Source organism: Oncorhynchus clarkii, chromosome 5, assembly GCF_045791955.1.
Source record: "Oncorhynchus clarkii lewisi isolate Uvic-CL-2024 chromosome 5, UVic_Ocla_1.0, whole genome shotgun sequence".
NCBI classification, from domain to species: Eukaryota; Metazoa; Chordata; class Actinopteri; order Salmoniformes; family Salmonidae; genus Oncorhynchus; species Oncorhynchus clarkii.
In genome coordinates, this window is record NC_092151.1 from 66871728 (window position 1) to 66888296 (window position 16569).

The window sequence follows — 16569 nt, forward strand, 5'->3', positions numbered from 1 at the left end:
TTGTTGTGGGGTCATACTGCATGCACCAGGTGGCAGTCTACATTCAATGTTTCACTCAAAAGTTATCCTTCTCAGAATTCACTGCTATATGATATCATTTTGACAATCTCTGATAAAAAATTACATAGATTGTTGCCTGAGTTTGCGTAATCATTCACGAGTCTCGCCAAAAGTATCGCCTATTTGTTTTGATCTCACAGTACTCTTTTGTGTCGTTTGTCCACCAGCCTTATGAATAGTCACATGACAAAGATGTAGTCCAATCAGCTGCCTCCAGAAGAAAGCTCGTAATTTTAAACAGTGTGGAATGCCACTGGTCGCTGCATCGACAATGTGGCACCGATAACCAACAAACTACAATAATTTGGGTTGTTTGCGCGTTGATTCTAACGTCAATATGATGAGTTCTCATATTGTCACTCCTGGGCCTTATAGGGCGACAAAACTGGTAAGCTTTTCTTGTACACTTGTTCTTGTTGTGAAGTTAGCTAGCTAACGTTAAACCGTTAACTAGTGTTACGATGCTAGCTATGCTGCAACTTGGGCAAACGAGCGAACTAGTTATGGTGTAAATTGGGCAACCTAGTTACGTATGCTGTAATTTGGGCAAATAGGCTGGCTAGTTAGCTAACGTTAGTATGTTGCAACTTTGGTGGGTTGGTTGGCTGTCTGACTGGCTAACGTTCGCTATGCTGCAAACTGGCTAGAACTGTGCAGATCACTCACAATGTAACGCTGTCTGTTATCGGTGTTGTTTTTTCCAGAGTCGGACAGCCCTACATATTTTAGGCCAGCAATATGTTAGCGAGGATTAGCTAGTTAGTGACAAATTCCTGATCGTTTTCCTATTCTGATTTGACGTCAGGATGATATCACATCAGAAATTAGTAGTTGAAACACTCCCCGCCCCTGTTTCGGTAGAAATATGAGAGATGGTGCTGGAGAATTGTAACCACTCTCAAATGAATAGACAACTATGGTAGCCCTTGATCACGACTCTCAGTTCCATTACACATAACGTTACGAGTCATTGGATGAAGGTGTCCTTCTGTATGGGGGAAATTTGAACGCTGGGGCTCTTAACAATCAGAAAATTAACAAGAAGTATGGTTTTGGAAGCTAGGACCGTAACTTCAATTTCAGCGATAAATCATGAAAATAGAAGTTGTTCCCACATGGCCATATCTAAATGTTACAGCACTTGTGGAAGACGAGGCCACCACCTGTGTGTATGCGTAATTCTGGAAGTGTAGCAGGAGGGTAGTTTTGTTGGATGGAGTCACCCATAGCTGTATGGAAGTATGCAAAACTGCTACAGTAAGTGTATCTGTTTTATTTGAATGATTATTTATTTCTGCTGAAAGATATGTTTCGAAATACAAAATCTCAAGCGATGATTGACGTTTCTAAACGTTCACAGCCTAGAGTTTGAGAGCAATGGATGCAAAGACTATCTATTATACCAAACTGATCGTTTAACATTTTTTTAGGCTATATAGTGTTACATTTATAGTTCTATGAAGTGTTATTTTGTTTACAAACACTGGCGTAAAACTAGTCCGGCTGTGATACAGTTCATATACATTCTGAACACATTTGTGTGAAATCGTGTAAATGTTCCTTAGTAAGAGTAAGAATGTTGAATTCAATACAATTTTAACATACTCTACAGGTTGTTTGTGGGGTTTGTACTTAAGCGGCTCGAAATTTGAGAGAATTTACTTATGAAATACTTTTTAGAGAGGTGGTATGTATATGTTTTGGCACCAAGGTAAAGTCAGTTTAACATAAGATATTCGGTTTTTGCTCGTCAGTAGCTATTGAACCAAGCATGCCATGACAATAAAAATGGGATATTCTGAATCGGGGGAGGGTGGAGGAAAAATCTACTTTTTATATATTGACATCTGAATACAAAATTGGACAAACCTCAGACAGCCGGTAGAGTAAGTACAATTTAATTTGTAAGTACAATTTAATTTTCAGTGGAATGAAGTCACAAAGCTATTCAAGGCAGGGATGCCTCTGCGGAAACATCGTCAACACTTCAGAGTATATGGGAACTGTTTTACTGCCATAGCAGCTGTCGACTGGCTACACGAACTGCTCAGGTACAATAGTAACTTTGGACCAGATGTCACCAGACAACAGACTATCCAACTGCTGAAGAAGTTCCTCAAAAATCACGTGATCGAGGATGTGAAGGGCAGATGGGGTTCAGAAGATTTGGAAGACAACAGCCATCTCTACAGGTATCCTAAATCCTAGATGGTGGATAAATAGTTCAATCAGGCTGTTTGTTTACCATTGTAAAAAATGTAGACCAAAGCCAACATATAAATGGGCATTCCCTCTCTCGTGTGAACATAGCTGGATTTGGTCTATTTATAGACACCCTGCAAAGGTGTGGCTTAAGGTGACCACGCCCCCGAGTAGGTTACTCCCATGTAATTAGCCTAACTTTGGCATCATCCTAAGCAAACTGACACGTAAAAAAAAAATCAATTAATGTTTTCAGTCTTGTCGATATTTACATACTTGGCTATCACAACAAATTATTTGCATGATACTTATTCTTCAACTCTAATTTGTTACCTGACCTGTTAACACTTAAAGAAAAGATGTCACATTATATTTGTCGTTTGTTAACACCTAGTTTTTTCGCCCGTTGGTTAGCTGTCTGGCTAGTGAGAAGTTAGTCTCGCTCTAATTCGCTAGTCGCGTAACTACTCCCACTTTTTGCCTACCTGTAGTTATTGGAAAGAGTTGCTTCTTGTTGGCTTGCCTATACAGTGGGGCAAAAAAGTATTTAGTCAGCAACCAATTGTGCAAGTTCTCCCACTTAAAAAGATGAGGCCTGTAATTTTCATCATAGGTACACTTCAACTATGACAGACAAAATGAGGAGAAAATCGCTGTAGGATTTAATGAATTTATTTGCAAATTATGGTGGAAAATAAGTGTTTGGTCATAAACAAACGTTTAAATCAATACTTTGTTATATACCCTTTGTTGGCAATGACAGAGGTCAAATGTTTTCTGTAAGTCTAAACAAGGTTTTCACACACTGTTGCTGGTATTTTGGCCCATTCCTCCATGCAGATCTCCTCTAGAGCAGTGATGTTTTGGGGCTGTTGCTGGGCAACACAGACTTTCAACTCTCTCCAAAGATTTTCTATGGGGTTGAGACTGGCTAGGCCACTCCAGGACCTTGAAATGCTTCTTACAAAGCCACTCCTTCGCTGCCCGGGCGGTGTTTGGGATCATTGTCATGCTGAAAGACCCAGCCACGTTTCATCTTCAATACCCTTGCTGATGGAAGGAGGTTTTCACTCAAAATCTCACGATACATGGCCCCAATCATTCTTTCCTTTACACGGATCAGTTGTCCTGGTCCCTTTGCAGAAAAACAGCCCCAAAGCATGATGTTTCCACCCCCATGCCTCACAGCGGCAGGGTAGCCTAGTGGTTAGAGCATTGGACTAGTAACCGAAAGGTTGCAAGTTCAAATCCCCGAGCTGACAAGGTACAAAATCTGTCATTCTGCCCCAGAACAGGCAGTTAACCCACTGTTCCTAGGCTGTCATTGTAAATAAGAATTTGTTCTTAGCTGACTTGCCTAGTTAAATACAATAAAAAGTAGGTATGGTGTTCTTTGGATGCAACTCTGCATTCTTTGTCCTCCAAACACGACGAGTTGAGTTTTTACCAAAAAGTTATTTTGGTTTCATCTGACCATATGACATTCTCCCAATCTTCTTCTGGATCATCCAAATGCTCTCTAGCAAACTTCAGACGGGCTTGGACATGTACTGGCTTAAGTAGGGGGACACGTCTGGCACTGCAGGATTTGAGTCCCTGGCGGGGTAGTGTGTTACTGATGGTAGGCTTTGTTACTTTGGTCCCAGCTCTCTGCAGGTCATTCACTAGGTCCCCCCGTGTGGTTCTGGGATTTTTGCTCACCGTTCTTGTGATCATTTTGACCCCACGGGGTGAGATCTTGCGTGGAGCCCCAGATCGAGGGAGATTATCAGTGGTCTTGTATGTCTTCCATTTCCTAATAATTGCTCCCACAGTTGATTTCTTCAAACCAAGCTGCTTACCTATTGCAGATTCAGTCTTCCCAGCCTGGTGCAGGTCTACAATTTTGTTTCTGGTGTCCTTTGACAGCTCTTTGGTCTTGGCCATAGTGGAGTTTGGAGTGTGACTGTTTGAGGTTGTGGACAGGTGTCTTTTATACTTATAACAAGTTCAAACAGGTGACATTAATACAGATAACGAGTGGAGGACAGAGGAGCCTCTTAAAGAAGAAGTTACAGGTCTGTGAGAGCCAGAAATGTTGCTTGTTTGTAGGTGACCAAATACTTATTTTCCACCATAATTTGCAAATAAATTCATAAAAAATCCTACAATGTAATTTTATTGATTTTTTTATTTTTATTTTTCTCATTTTGTCTGTCATAGTTGAAGTGTACCTATGAAAATTACAGGCCTCTCTCATCTTTTTAAGTGGGAGAACTTGCACAATTGGTGGCTGACTAAGTACTTTTTTGCCCCACTGTATGTCCTTTCAACTTGCCGGAGTCCAGCTGGGCATACAACCTTAACAAATGGCCCTAACAAAAGTAGCCTATGGTGATGTTTACACCTACTTGGTGGAATCTCCAGGCTTGCACAAATATTGAAATACAGAAGAATATTATAGCTGTTATTTGGACAGATACAGCTCACTAGTCCATACTACAAGCTAACTAGCCAGCTTTATGCAAAGTGACTTACCGGTGATTAAGTGCTTGAACACACAAATGTACCGAGTAACCGGAGCCCACAGCTTTCCATCATCAATAGCCTGAAACAATAAGGTTTGTCTAGCCTGGTCCTTGGGCAGTTGATTAAACTGAATTAGCTTGTCTTTTCTCCATTCAAACAAAACAGGACACAACAGCTTTTCAGCATCTTAAAAGCAGGGCTAGTTAGCTAATTGAAGAAAGTCTGTTGGAATTTGCTCTTTGGCTGATAATTGTGACATACATTCCATGCAACAGTCTCTGTTCATGCTAACAATTTTACATCTAGAATGAAAGTGTTTTTAGATATGATGTAGTTTGTTGATTAAGACGACATGGAAGTATGTTAGATGACCAACCAAGAATTTCCACAATTTTTATAGAATGATACAATAAAAGAATAGACATTGTCGGCTTATGCTTAAAGTAGGCAATTTAACATGGGAGTGCCCTACGGCTGTACCGTACTCGGGGGTGTGGTCACAGTAAGCCATGTCGTATGTGTATTATCCCTGTCCACCAGAAATTGAGCCAGGGAGAAAGGAGTCATCTCTACAATCTCTGGGGCACCCCCTCCGCGGGGTGGGGGCAATAAGCGGACCAGTGCGATCCCACCCCGAAAGAATGAGGGAGTGGGATGTCTCGCTTTCTCTACCATCTCTGGCCTAAGTAATCTTTTTGGGTGTTTCATGGAAATAATTGTAGTATTTCACCTTTGCTTCAAGGTTTGCTTCAACATCTCCTTTGAAACCAATTCCCTATCGCCCACCTGTGTCAGGGCCTGCATCAGTAAAGAAGAGTTTCTCAATGAAAGAAAAGGAAGGCTTCTTCAAATGTAGGACTTCCAAGAAACCTGGCAAGGAGACTACAGTAAGTATTGTTGATATTTTAGAAAATGTTCCCCTATTGTGCCCCCGGTATGATTTGCCCGCATAATTGACTGAGAAATTGTTTCTCACAGGAAAATGTGGATCCATCAAAACAAGATATGGAGACTGAGCCTGTGATTGAAGTGGTCCAGGCCAGAGCACTAACAGAGGAAGATATTCAGGATGTTTGGAGAGGCATCACTCTCACACAGTAAGATTCACTCTTCAATTATTTTAAGTCATTCTTACTCATTTTAATGAGTAGATCATTATTCCATTGCCTCTTTATTCCTTCAGCCTTCAGAAAACATTGGGATTGACTGCGCTTGAGGATGTTTTGGATCCAAGACACATCAATTCTCAAAACATTGTGTACAACATGACCAATGTGAACAAGCATGGGGTTGTTACACTTGAGGACAAGACTGGTATAGCCTATTCTTTCTCTGATTTATATCTGCACTCTGTACACAATGTACGCTAAATGTAAGATGCATGGTCATTTATTAGCATTTTCTCCACAGATGACCTCCCACACTGGGTCTTGTCTGCAATGAAATGTCTTGCAAACTGTAAGTAAGATTTTACTCAACAGTTTTAGTGGCATATTGTATTGAGAAATAGATTTCACCTCACACAAAACAAGACTAGGCTCTCAATAGGAGAGCTATGTTTTCAGACCAACATCTAAAAAATGTCACTGAACCCTTTCTAGGGCCGAAGTATGATTCCAACCAGCCATCCTATCCTGGGTTTGAGAGGGATGTGTTTAAAACCGTCTCTGACTACTTCTACAGCCTCCCTCAACCACTTCTTACATTTGAGTACTATGAGTTGTTTGTCAACATCTTGGGTATGTATGCATTTTGCAAGCTTTAAAATTGAATGCATAAATGACTATGAGGAGAAATGCTTTGACAAACTTAATTTTTGGGGTTTCCCTGTTCCTCTCTAACCTAAAGTGTTACTAAAACCTGGATTTAATTAACCTATAATGTAATTTTCCCATCTTTTGCAACTTAGCTATCAACATTTGCAGTTATTTACAAGTTAAAGTAGAGGACAAATCTCAGGTGTGGTTATTGAATTCAGGCAAATGTTTTAAAGTTTACTGGACTAGTATTCATCCTTCTATATGAATTTTATATATTTTTATAAGAGCTCTATTTGATAAGATTTAGTTTGTCTTGTCTCCACTCTGCAACTGAACAAAGATTGACCAGATCCAATACAAGCAGCATGAAACTGCAACCGGTTGTTATTTCCCTCCTAACAGAGGATGTGACTCGACTGTTCTGTGGCTGTGACATTTGTTATAACTAACTCATGTATGTCCAATTAGCTATTCCCTTTCCCCACAATGTGCCAACTCCCTTGTTTATGTCCTGCTGGCTTCACAAGTGTTGTTTTTGTTTTTGTCTGGTCTCTTGCTAGTTTTATGTGGCTACATTGTGGCTCCTAAAACTCAAAGAGGAAAGCGAAAAAACCAAGAGGATCCCAGCTACCCCCAGCCTGCAAAAAGCCCTCACATGAACGGTGCTGTTAACCTGTTCAAATCAACGGAATGTCTGCTGTTGAGCTTAATTCGGAAAGAGGCTTTTGAAGAGGGCGACTCACCAATGAGAGAGGTGTTCAGCTCAAAGGCCCAGTCCACGTTTGCAGCTCTGAAGACGGGCTGTACCGGGAGGGTCCCCAAGATGGGTCTGACGGGCCGAAGGGCCAGTTCTGGGGATGTCCTGGGAGGCAACTCTCCGAGTCTTGTACGGTCAGAGAGCAGTGGAGCCTCATCAGTTAGGCTCAAAAGACCCAGTAGTTGCTCCCTGGAGAGAATCCTGGATGAATCAGCTAAGTCTGACTCATGCACCCAACACAAGTTGTTCCAGTCTACAGAGAGTCTGGTGTCCTGCAAAAGTAACAGTGGCAGCAAGTACAGCACCCCACCTCAGAATAAAACTGACTCTCTGTCTGTTTTAGACAGCTACCCTTACTCTGAACCCCAAGTCTTTGTCACCATGGCAACTCCCAGTTGCAACACCAGTTCAGGTATGATGTCTGTAGACGGTAGCACTCACAGCTCCAAAAGCGAGGGTGCCAGAAGCGGCATCTCGCTACCAATGGACAACCTCTCAGTCAGTCAGAAGCCCAAGCGCCCTAGGAGCATTGGTACCTGTTTGGATATAGCTGAGCACAGAGGGATGTCTGCCAGCTGTTTCAGTATTAACGCCCCTGTAGCAGAGATCACCGTGAAGCCAGACTCCTCCTCCACTATTGGCCTGAGGGGTCCCAGTCTGCTTAACCTGAGGGCCAGCAGCATGGACCTCCGAGACCTCAGAGCTGGGCCTTCTGTTAGCAGGCGCTGTCAGAGCTCTCTGGACCTGTCCAGGCCAACCTTTGCTCTGCCCTCTGTGTTCACTTATGCACGCCGTCTGAGTTCCGAGCAAAGTAAGCCTACATCTGCATGCTTGTGTTTGTGCTTTTGCATGTCTTAACACCTGGCCTAACATTGCTCATTGGGCTTGCACTAATATGGGGTGAGACTCTAATTGTCCTTTAAGAGAAGGTTATCACTGCAGGCATTTCAATTGTAATCATCTGGATACTTTCCAGAACTTTAAACTGCCCTGTTTAAAGTATTATGCCTATACAATTACATTTAATGATGACGTGTACAAGTTTTTAAATGTAACATAGTTAATGCAGTTCTTGCTGTAGAGAAGCAAGGGATTTTTGCCATTGAGATATAACATTGATTTAATCTTCCAAGTGAAATCACATAGATGCTTAATCCGCTTCAATGCATTTTATTAGCCTCAAGTCCTAGTGGTGTGTATGCATTGTTTTGATCTGATGCATATCAAGGGTTGAATACATGCCATTCCAGTGTACAGTCGTGTGATTGTGTATGTGTGTGAAGGTCTCCTCCAGCCTCAGTTGGAGCGGGTGGCCATTGAGGCTCTGCAGCTCTGCACCCTGTTGCTGCCCCCTGCCAGCCGGAGGAAGCTCCAGCTGCTGATGAGAATGATCTCCCGGATGAGTCAGAATGTGGACATGCCTCGGCTCCATGACGCCATAGGAACACGCACATTGGTGAGGGCTGAGAGAAACACAGGTTTTACAATTCTGCGTGATGATTTGAACATATCCTCATAACTCCATTATTCAATCCCATTGTGTTTCCAGATGGTCCATACGTTCTCCCGCTGTGTGCTGGGCTGTGAGGAAGAGGTGGACCTGGATGAGCTTCTGGCCACCAGACTGGTCTCCTTCCTCATGGATCACCACCAGGAGATACTCCAGGTGCCAGTCTATCTGCAGAACGCTGTCCGAGACCACCTGGTATACCTCAGAAAAGTACAGGTATAATACTGTCACTCTTATAAGGTATCTATTATATAATGTAGTTGGTTACGTGAGTTGTCATGAAATATAATTTTCATAGATTTTAAAGGTAGACTCAATGAAATGACGTTGCCATGAGCAACACTAGCTATTGCGATGAGCAAGATGCAAGATTTCCTGGTCACACAGTATCTGTGCATGTGCAAGGGGTCCCCTTCGCCCTGTTTTCAATGTGGTAGCTACAGGACCAAAACAGCGGCGAAATTTAGCCTTGTGCTTCAATGCTCTTAGTTGTGGAAATTGACCCACTATTCTATTTACTTTATGTATCTATGTCATATCGCTGAGTCTACCTTTAAAGAAAGTAGACCATAACGTGTTGAAAGTGTGACTATCCTCTCCTCCTCTAGATAACCTACCCAGGTAGTGGTGGTGTGGAGGCCCCCATGCCCATCTACTCCTTCTGCAGACAGATCAGTACTGAGGAGTTTGAGGAGCAGAAGCTGAGTGTGTCCCAGGCTGCCATCGCTGACCTGCTGGAGAGCCTGGTCAAAGACAAGAACATGTCTGTGAAGGATAAGAAGAAGAAGCTCAAGCAGGTAACAAGTTAGATGGCATGTTGTGTGACCACTTTCTTAATATTCTCTTATCTCACTACACAGTACGAAAATGAATGCACTCACTTGTAAATCACTCAAGACTCTGCTAAATTACTCAAATGTACAAATGTAATCTCACTGCACATTTGTGTACAATTTACACCCCCCCCCCCCCCCAAGCTAATACATTTTTGTATCATCAGTTTCAGAGGCAGTATACAGACATTTACGCTCGCCGATTTCCAACGACTGCGAGCGAGGCGCAGCTTTTTGAAGATAAACCAAAGATCAAACCTCCAATGCTGATAAGTATGAAAAAACCAAAAGCTTTTGGAATTAGAAATTGAAGGTACAATTGGGATGCAACTGTGTGTGGAATATTTTTGTTGCTTGAAACTAGACCTGGCAGCTAAATGTAGGAAGGTGGGAGGAAACTACTGTGGGGACCACCACAATTTAGACTGCAACTATAACATTTCTCTTTAGGGTTGAATTATGCATGTTTTATGTTAAGTCATGTTTTTGTGTGTGCAATTTCTAAATACTGCAGTATGTATCTTTAGTGCACCAAATAATTTATTCGGGATTGATGATGCCCTCGTATGGGAGTATAAGCTGTAAGCAAATGACAATTTGGGAGTCGATTCTTTATTTTCTTTATTTTGAAGTTGATCCAGATTTATACACTCTGACATCAATGTACGGAATTTAAACCTTCAAGCATTTGTGTTTTCCAGGGTTTCATTTTATTGTTAAGATTCATAATAAAATTAGTCTACCTAGTTTTTTTTCATAGGGTTGTATGAAATGCTTATAATTGAACTTTGTTCATGTTTTTCTGTTTGTTTTGTCACTTCTCTGTATTTTTATTCCATTAACATTCTCAAAGTTGAGCTCAAACTACTTTATTGTATATTTTTGGTGTGGGATGTTTTTCTTTCTTTCCTGGCTAGTTATGTTCAGCCATTTGGGATAATGAAGTTTTGCACTATTTTCTGTCATTTTTAAACAAACAGTAGTTTAGACTAGTCAATATAATGGTTCATATATATATACTTGACAAATGTATTTTTACTGCCATTTTATGAAGTATTAAACCTAAAAGGGAGACTTTTGGACTTATTTAGATGCATTTTCTCAATACCTCTTTATAGCTGGATACCTAACCTCAAAGGAAGAGCCATCAATGACATATCAGTTTACCCTTTGACTTGTATCGTTATTTCCCCGCAAAACATCTGTTTACTATGCAACGTTCTTGAAAATAAAGTGTTCAACTGTAAAACAAAATCCTCTTTACGAACTGTGCAAATGTACTTGCCTTTATTAGTGTTCTAGGGTGGTGTTTATTTAATCAGATTTGTTTACCTCCATGCCCTTGTACTGTCTGTCTGCCACCAGAAGGGAGAGACAGTGTTAACTCTGACACAGAATTCCATGTATCTTTGCACTACATCTGGTGAATGTGGCAGAGCTCTGCTGTTAGAATTCTAAGCTCATTGCAACTGAAGATGATAACTTGCATGTCCCTCTGATTCTGACCTTTATCCCTCTAGATCGGGATAAAGAAAAGACTCTCAGTTAATCATACGTGCACAACAAACACCCTCTGTGTGGGTGCCTACACAGATTATTGTAAAACATTTGAGTTAAATTCATCTGAAATCCATCCAATTAGTTCTAAAATACTGTGGGAGCTAGAAAGATATTGCATAATGAAGTACATTACTTTCCTGTTTTTTTTCCTCTTGATTTAGGTATGTTGGTGGGCTCAGGTTAGCAAATGTGGTTCTGGTCTTAATTACGCTGAGAAATTCCTGAAGGAGGAGTATTAAGGCGGTGGGTTAAAAGTACATGGAAAAGTGAATGGTCTGGGTACAAAGGGATTCTTGTTTCAGAGACCTCTGATTGGTTTGGGGGGAGGTTCTCAAACTCCCGGCGCTCTGCCTGGGAATCTAACAGTGTCTATAAAGGCTGCTGATCACTCCACAGTTCAGACTGATTTCCTGCACACTGTCAATAGGAAAATGGTTAGTCGGTGAGTAACTCCTTTCATACATTTTCCTTAGCTTCAACTTTTCCCCCATGCAAGAATATAAGTTGGTGCGTAAACTACCTCTTTGCATACTTTTCATAACTGACAGGAGTATGTAAGTTGTGTAACTGTTCTTGTGCAAAGCTTTTAGATCAAAGCATTTTTCACGCATGACTTTTTTGCTGCATGCTAGTGTAAAGCAGTTGAACATGTGTGTTCTGTCTCGGATTGTATTTTTTTTGTTTTGAACTAAAACTTAATTTAGGCAATAATGTAAGTGTTTTTAGGTCTGAAAATATTATTTGGATCAGCAGCCTAGGATTTCATGTTAATAGCTGTTTCTATTTGGAGTAATTTTGTTTGGTTTTCAGAATTGAGCATCCGGCTGGTGGCTACAAGAAAATCTTTGAGACATGTGAAGAGTTGAATGAGCCTATTCCTGCTGTGGTTGTAGGTATGTGAGGAACAGATCTGAGACTCCACTACCCTTTGGTTTACAAGCGAAGGTTTGGGGTTTTATGACGGTTAAGAGCGGAATGAGCACAACAGGGTAACATGGATCATTTCATGCTCTGTTCAGGTGTGATCCCAGAATGGCTGAGCGGCAGTCTGTTGCGTCTTGGACCCGGCCTGTTTGAGGTGGGGGCTGAGCCTTTCTACCACCTCTTTGATGGCCAGGCCCTCATGCACAAGTTTGACCTAAAGAACGGCCATGTGACATACTATCGGAAGTAAGCCCCTCTGTGTTGATGTTGACTTCAGTGATGTGTAACACTTTACAACCGTGAGGTAGTAAAATATATTTTATGAGGGCATGCAATAATTTTACACTACACACTGGTGGTAGTTGTGTAGTTTTGTGAAATGTTCCCCTCGGCCCATAAATTTGACTGGAATGTTTTGAGAAACCTCAGTGAGGACTGTTTCTCATTAAAACAGTGAATACTAAAACACAGTGACCTACTGCTGCTCTCAAAAGCTTTGGAAAGAGCTGAAACAAAAGTGGGCCTATCGATTCCCAATCTGTATGTTCCAAGCTGCATGTTTAAATGATATTGGTTGTAATTATTGTTTTTAACTACTGTTTCTCTAAAGATTTGTCAAAACAGATGCCTATGTGCGAGCCATGACAGAGAAAAGAGTGGTCATCACGGAGTTTGGAACAGCAGCCTACCCAGATCCTTGCAAAAATATATTCTCAAGGTGATTTGCTATCATTTTATGATAATCAAATTAAACACTCATGTGTCATGACTTAGTTATTAGACGCAACATTCAAATGGTCCATTCTTGTCTTTGTAGGTTTTTCACCTACTTCAAAGGGATTGAGGTGACAGATAATTGCTTAGTGAACGTGTACCCTGTTGGTGAGGATTTCTATGCCTGCACAGAAACCAACTACATCACCAAAGTCGACCCAGACACACTGGAGACTCTGAAAAGGGTATGTGCTGCTCCCTCTGGCTGACATCAGATTGAGTGAACATAAGAACTCTAGTCACAAAGAAAGTCTCTCAAACTCTCTTTCCAGGTGGACCTGTGTGACTACCTCTCGGTCAATGGAGTGACAGCTCATCCACACATTGAAAGTGATGGAACGGTGTACAACATTGGGAACTGTTTTGGGAAGAATATGTCACTGGCCTACAACATTGTCAAAATTCCTCCCACACCGAAAGGTTTGTTCTGTATACAGCATTGATACTATATTCTGGAAGTGAGATGTCCCTAAATCAAATGGCTATCTTGTTGTGATTCTTGTTTTCAGACAAGTCCGATCCCATTGCAAAGTCCAAGGTTCTTGTGCAGCTCCCCAGCAGTGAGAGATTCAAGCCCTCCTATGTTCACAGGTTAGTGACATTGCTGATTGTCAGGATACAGTTTTCAAGGAATAGGAATAGAACAGACAAATAATTTACTTGATTGTTAACTTTTGGATAACTAGGCCCCTGGAGTTCACATTCTTGCTTGTAACATTATTGCACATTTAAATGTATTAAAATACTTTTCCTGCATCCTCCATCAGCTTTGGAATGACAGAAAACTACTTTGTCTTCGTTGAGACTCCAGTGAAGATAAACCTTCTAAAATTCTTGACCGCTTGGAGCATCTGGGGCACAAATTACATGGATTGCTTTGAGTCAAACGAAACCATGGGCGTAAGTAAAGGAACACCTAAACCACTTATCAAACTGTATTCAAGGGCTGTTAGCATTTCAATGTTTATTGATACTAAAATAATCTTCAACACTAGCTAACAGTATCCCTTTTCATCTAGACATGGTTCCATCTGGCTACAAAGGACCCAGCTGAATACATAGAGCATAAATTCAGGACTTCTGCCTTCAATCTCTTCCATCATATCAACAGCTATGAGGACGATGGCTTCATCGTTGTTGACCTGTGTACTTGGAAAGGGTGAATACTGACCAGTTGTTGTAGTGACTTGAGAAGAACATATGTGTACAAGACACTTATCCAGCGCCTCTTTCTCTTGTTCAATTTTAGTCATGAGTTTGTCTACAACTACCTATATCTGGCCAACCTGCGGGAGAACTGGGAGGAAGTGAAGAAAGCTGCTATGAGGGCACCTCAGCCAGAGGTCCGGCGATACGTTCTGCCCATGGACGTCCACAAGGTAAGTGTTGTGGCCTTAATCTTGTCATTTCTGGAGTAAGGAGTTATCACTGCTTTGATGTTATCCTCTCAGGATAGAGGAGGACTAAATCAGTTGTTTTTCCTGTTTGTACTTGCAGGAGGAACAGGGGAAGAATCTGATATCTCTTCCGTACACCACAGCCACTGCAGTGATGCGCAGCGATGGAACCATCTGGCTGGAGCCTGAGGTTCTGTTTTCTGGACCACGACAAGGTAACACACACGCAGCTTGTTTCATTAAACCTTGAGGGCTCCCCTATTCTTATACCATCTAATGCCACTAAATATCTGTCATATCATCAGTCAAAAGATTTTCCTCATTCGATTAAATCAGTCATTTGAATTCCTTTATCATTGCAGCTTTTGAGTTCCCTCAGATCAACTACAGTAAATTCTCTGGGAAGAACTACAGCTATGCCTATGGACTGGGCCTGAACCACTTCATCCCTGACAGGGTGAGTATAGCATGCAGACAGGAACGCTGGTGATGCATTAGTCAAGTTTGATGATTAGGTTTATGATTAGACTAATCTGCTAATGGTCATTCTGGGAGTACGTTTTTGATTGTGTCATGCTCTAGATCTGCAAACTGAACGTGAAGACTAAGGATACGTGGGTGTGGCAGGAGCCAGACTCTTACCCCTCAGAGCCCATCTTTGTGCAGACCCCAGATTCTGTGGAGGAAGATGACGGTAAACAGAGGGATTTTAGGCGATTCTATAATATGATAGACACAATCTGTGGTCTTCAACATTTAACTGATCAGGTAGCATGACTTACCTAAGCAGGATCCACCTTAGTGTGATGTAAAAGGCCGACATACCAATACTATACAACTTGAGGTGTGATACGAGTTGAGGTGGGAGGACTCTCTTTTTGTAGATGTGACACTGTTCTTTTCCCTCTTCCTAGGGGTGTTGTTGAGCATCGTGGTGAACCCTGGAGCAGACCAGAGGCCAGGGTATCTCCTCATCCTCAATGCCAGAGACCTGACAGAGATCGCACGGGCTGAGGTGGAGGTCATCATCCCTGTCACCTTCCATGGAATGTACAAGCCTTAGGACTACATTCTCAAACACACAATACCACTCCACAGGAGAAAGGGACAATAATAATACTATAACCTTTGTTGGGAATGTTTAAAAAAAAATATATATATATATATATATATATCACTGATGTAACCTGTTCGTGGCTTAGTTTCAAAATCAATGTTGTGATATACACTGTACAAAAGTATGTGGACAGCCCTTCAAATTTGTGGATTCGGCTATTTCAGCCACATCCGTTGCTGAAAGGTATATAAAATCGCACACAGCCATGCAATCTCCAAAGACAAACATTGGCAGAAGGGCCTTACTGAAGAGCTGAGTGACTTTCAATGGGGCATCCTACCATCATAGGATGCCACCTTTCCAACAAGTCAGTCAAATATCTGCCCTGTTATGAGCTGCCCCGGTGAACTGCTGTTATTGTGAAGTGGAAATGTCTAGGGGCAACAACGGCTCAGCCGTGAAGTGGTAGGTTACACAAGCTCACAGAATGGGACCGCTGAAACGCGTAAAAAACACCTGTTGCAACATTCACTACCGAGTTCCAAACAGCCTCTGGAAGCAACGTCAGCACAAGAACTGCATTCTCTGGAGTGATGAATCACGCCTCCCCATCTGGCAGTCCGATGGACGAATCTGGGTTTGGAGGATGCCAGGAGAACTCTATACCTGCCCCAATGCATAGTTTGGAGGAGGAATAATGGTTGGTGGCTATTTTTCATGGTTTGGGCTAGTTCCCCTTAGTTACAGTGAAGGGAAATCTTAACGTTACAGCATAAAATTACATTCTAGATGATTCCGTGCTTACAAGTTTGGGGAAGACCCTTTCATGTTTCAGCATGACAACACCCCTGTGCACAAAGCGAGGTCCATACAGAAATGGTTTGTCAAGATCGGTGTGGAAGAACTTGCCTGGCCTGCACAGAGCCCTTACCTCAACCCCATTGAAGACCTTTGGGATGAATTGGAACGTTGACTGCAAACCAGGCCTAATTGCCCAACATCAGTGCCAGACCATACTAATGCTCTTGTGGCTTAATTGAAGCAAGTCCCCAACATCTAGTGGAATACCTTCCCAGAAGACTGGAGGCTGATATAGCAGCATGGTGGTGACCAACTCCATATGTTCCACAAGCAGGTCTCCACATACTTTTGGTCAAGTGTTGTATCTGTCATAAACTCAGACCTAAAGGCCTAGTGCTCATTAGCTTTAATGGAACCATGTACAAT

General features: G+C 41.8%; 2 protein-coding genes and 1 long non-coding RNA gene across 3 annotated transcripts; 2 read left to right on the forward strand and 1 right to left on the reverse strand.

Annotated features, from left to right (window-relative positions):
• Positions 1–318: 318 nt before the first annotated feature.
• On the forward strand, positions 319–10102 carry LOC139409259 (DEP domain-containing protein 1A-like). The gene is made up of 12 exons (XM_071154146.1): positions 319–448; positions 1987–2252; positions 5513–5657; positions 5749–5867; positions 5954–6084; positions 6181–6228; positions 6372–6509; positions 7091–8098; positions 8571–8743; positions 8837–9013; positions 9406–9594; positions 9798–10102. Exons 1-12 carry the CDS (start codon positions 398–400, stop codon positions 9939–9941), a joined length of 2589 nt encoding a protein of 862 aa, XP_071010247.1. The 5' UTR covers positions 319–397; the 3' UTR covers positions 9942–10102.
• On the reverse strand, positions 4427–15389 carry LOC139409260 (uncharacterized). Its single transcript, XR_011634387.1, has 4 exons — positions 15111–15389; positions 14928–14961; positions 9415–9540; positions 4427–8989 (listed from the first exon to the last, which is right to left on the reverse strand). It is a non-coding gene; the product is annotated as an uncharacterized lncRNA (long non-coding RNA).
• On the forward strand, positions 11580–15412 carry LOC139409258 (retinal Mueller cells isomerohydrolase-like). Its single transcript, XM_071154145.1, has 14 exons — positions 11580–11632; positions 12001–12083; positions 12210–12360; positions 12725–12832; positions 12932–13073; positions 13161–13308; positions 13398–13479; positions 13656–13788; positions 13908–14047; positions 14138–14267; positions 14386–14500; positions 14648–14742; positions 14868–14979; positions 15200–15412. Exons 1-14 carry the CDS (start codon positions 11622–11624, stop codon positions 15346–15348), a joined length of 1599 nt encoding a protein of 532 aa, XP_071010246.1. The 5' UTR covers positions 11580–11621; the 3' UTR covers positions 15349–15412.
• The last annotated feature ends 1157 nt before the right edge of the window (positions 15413–16569 follow it).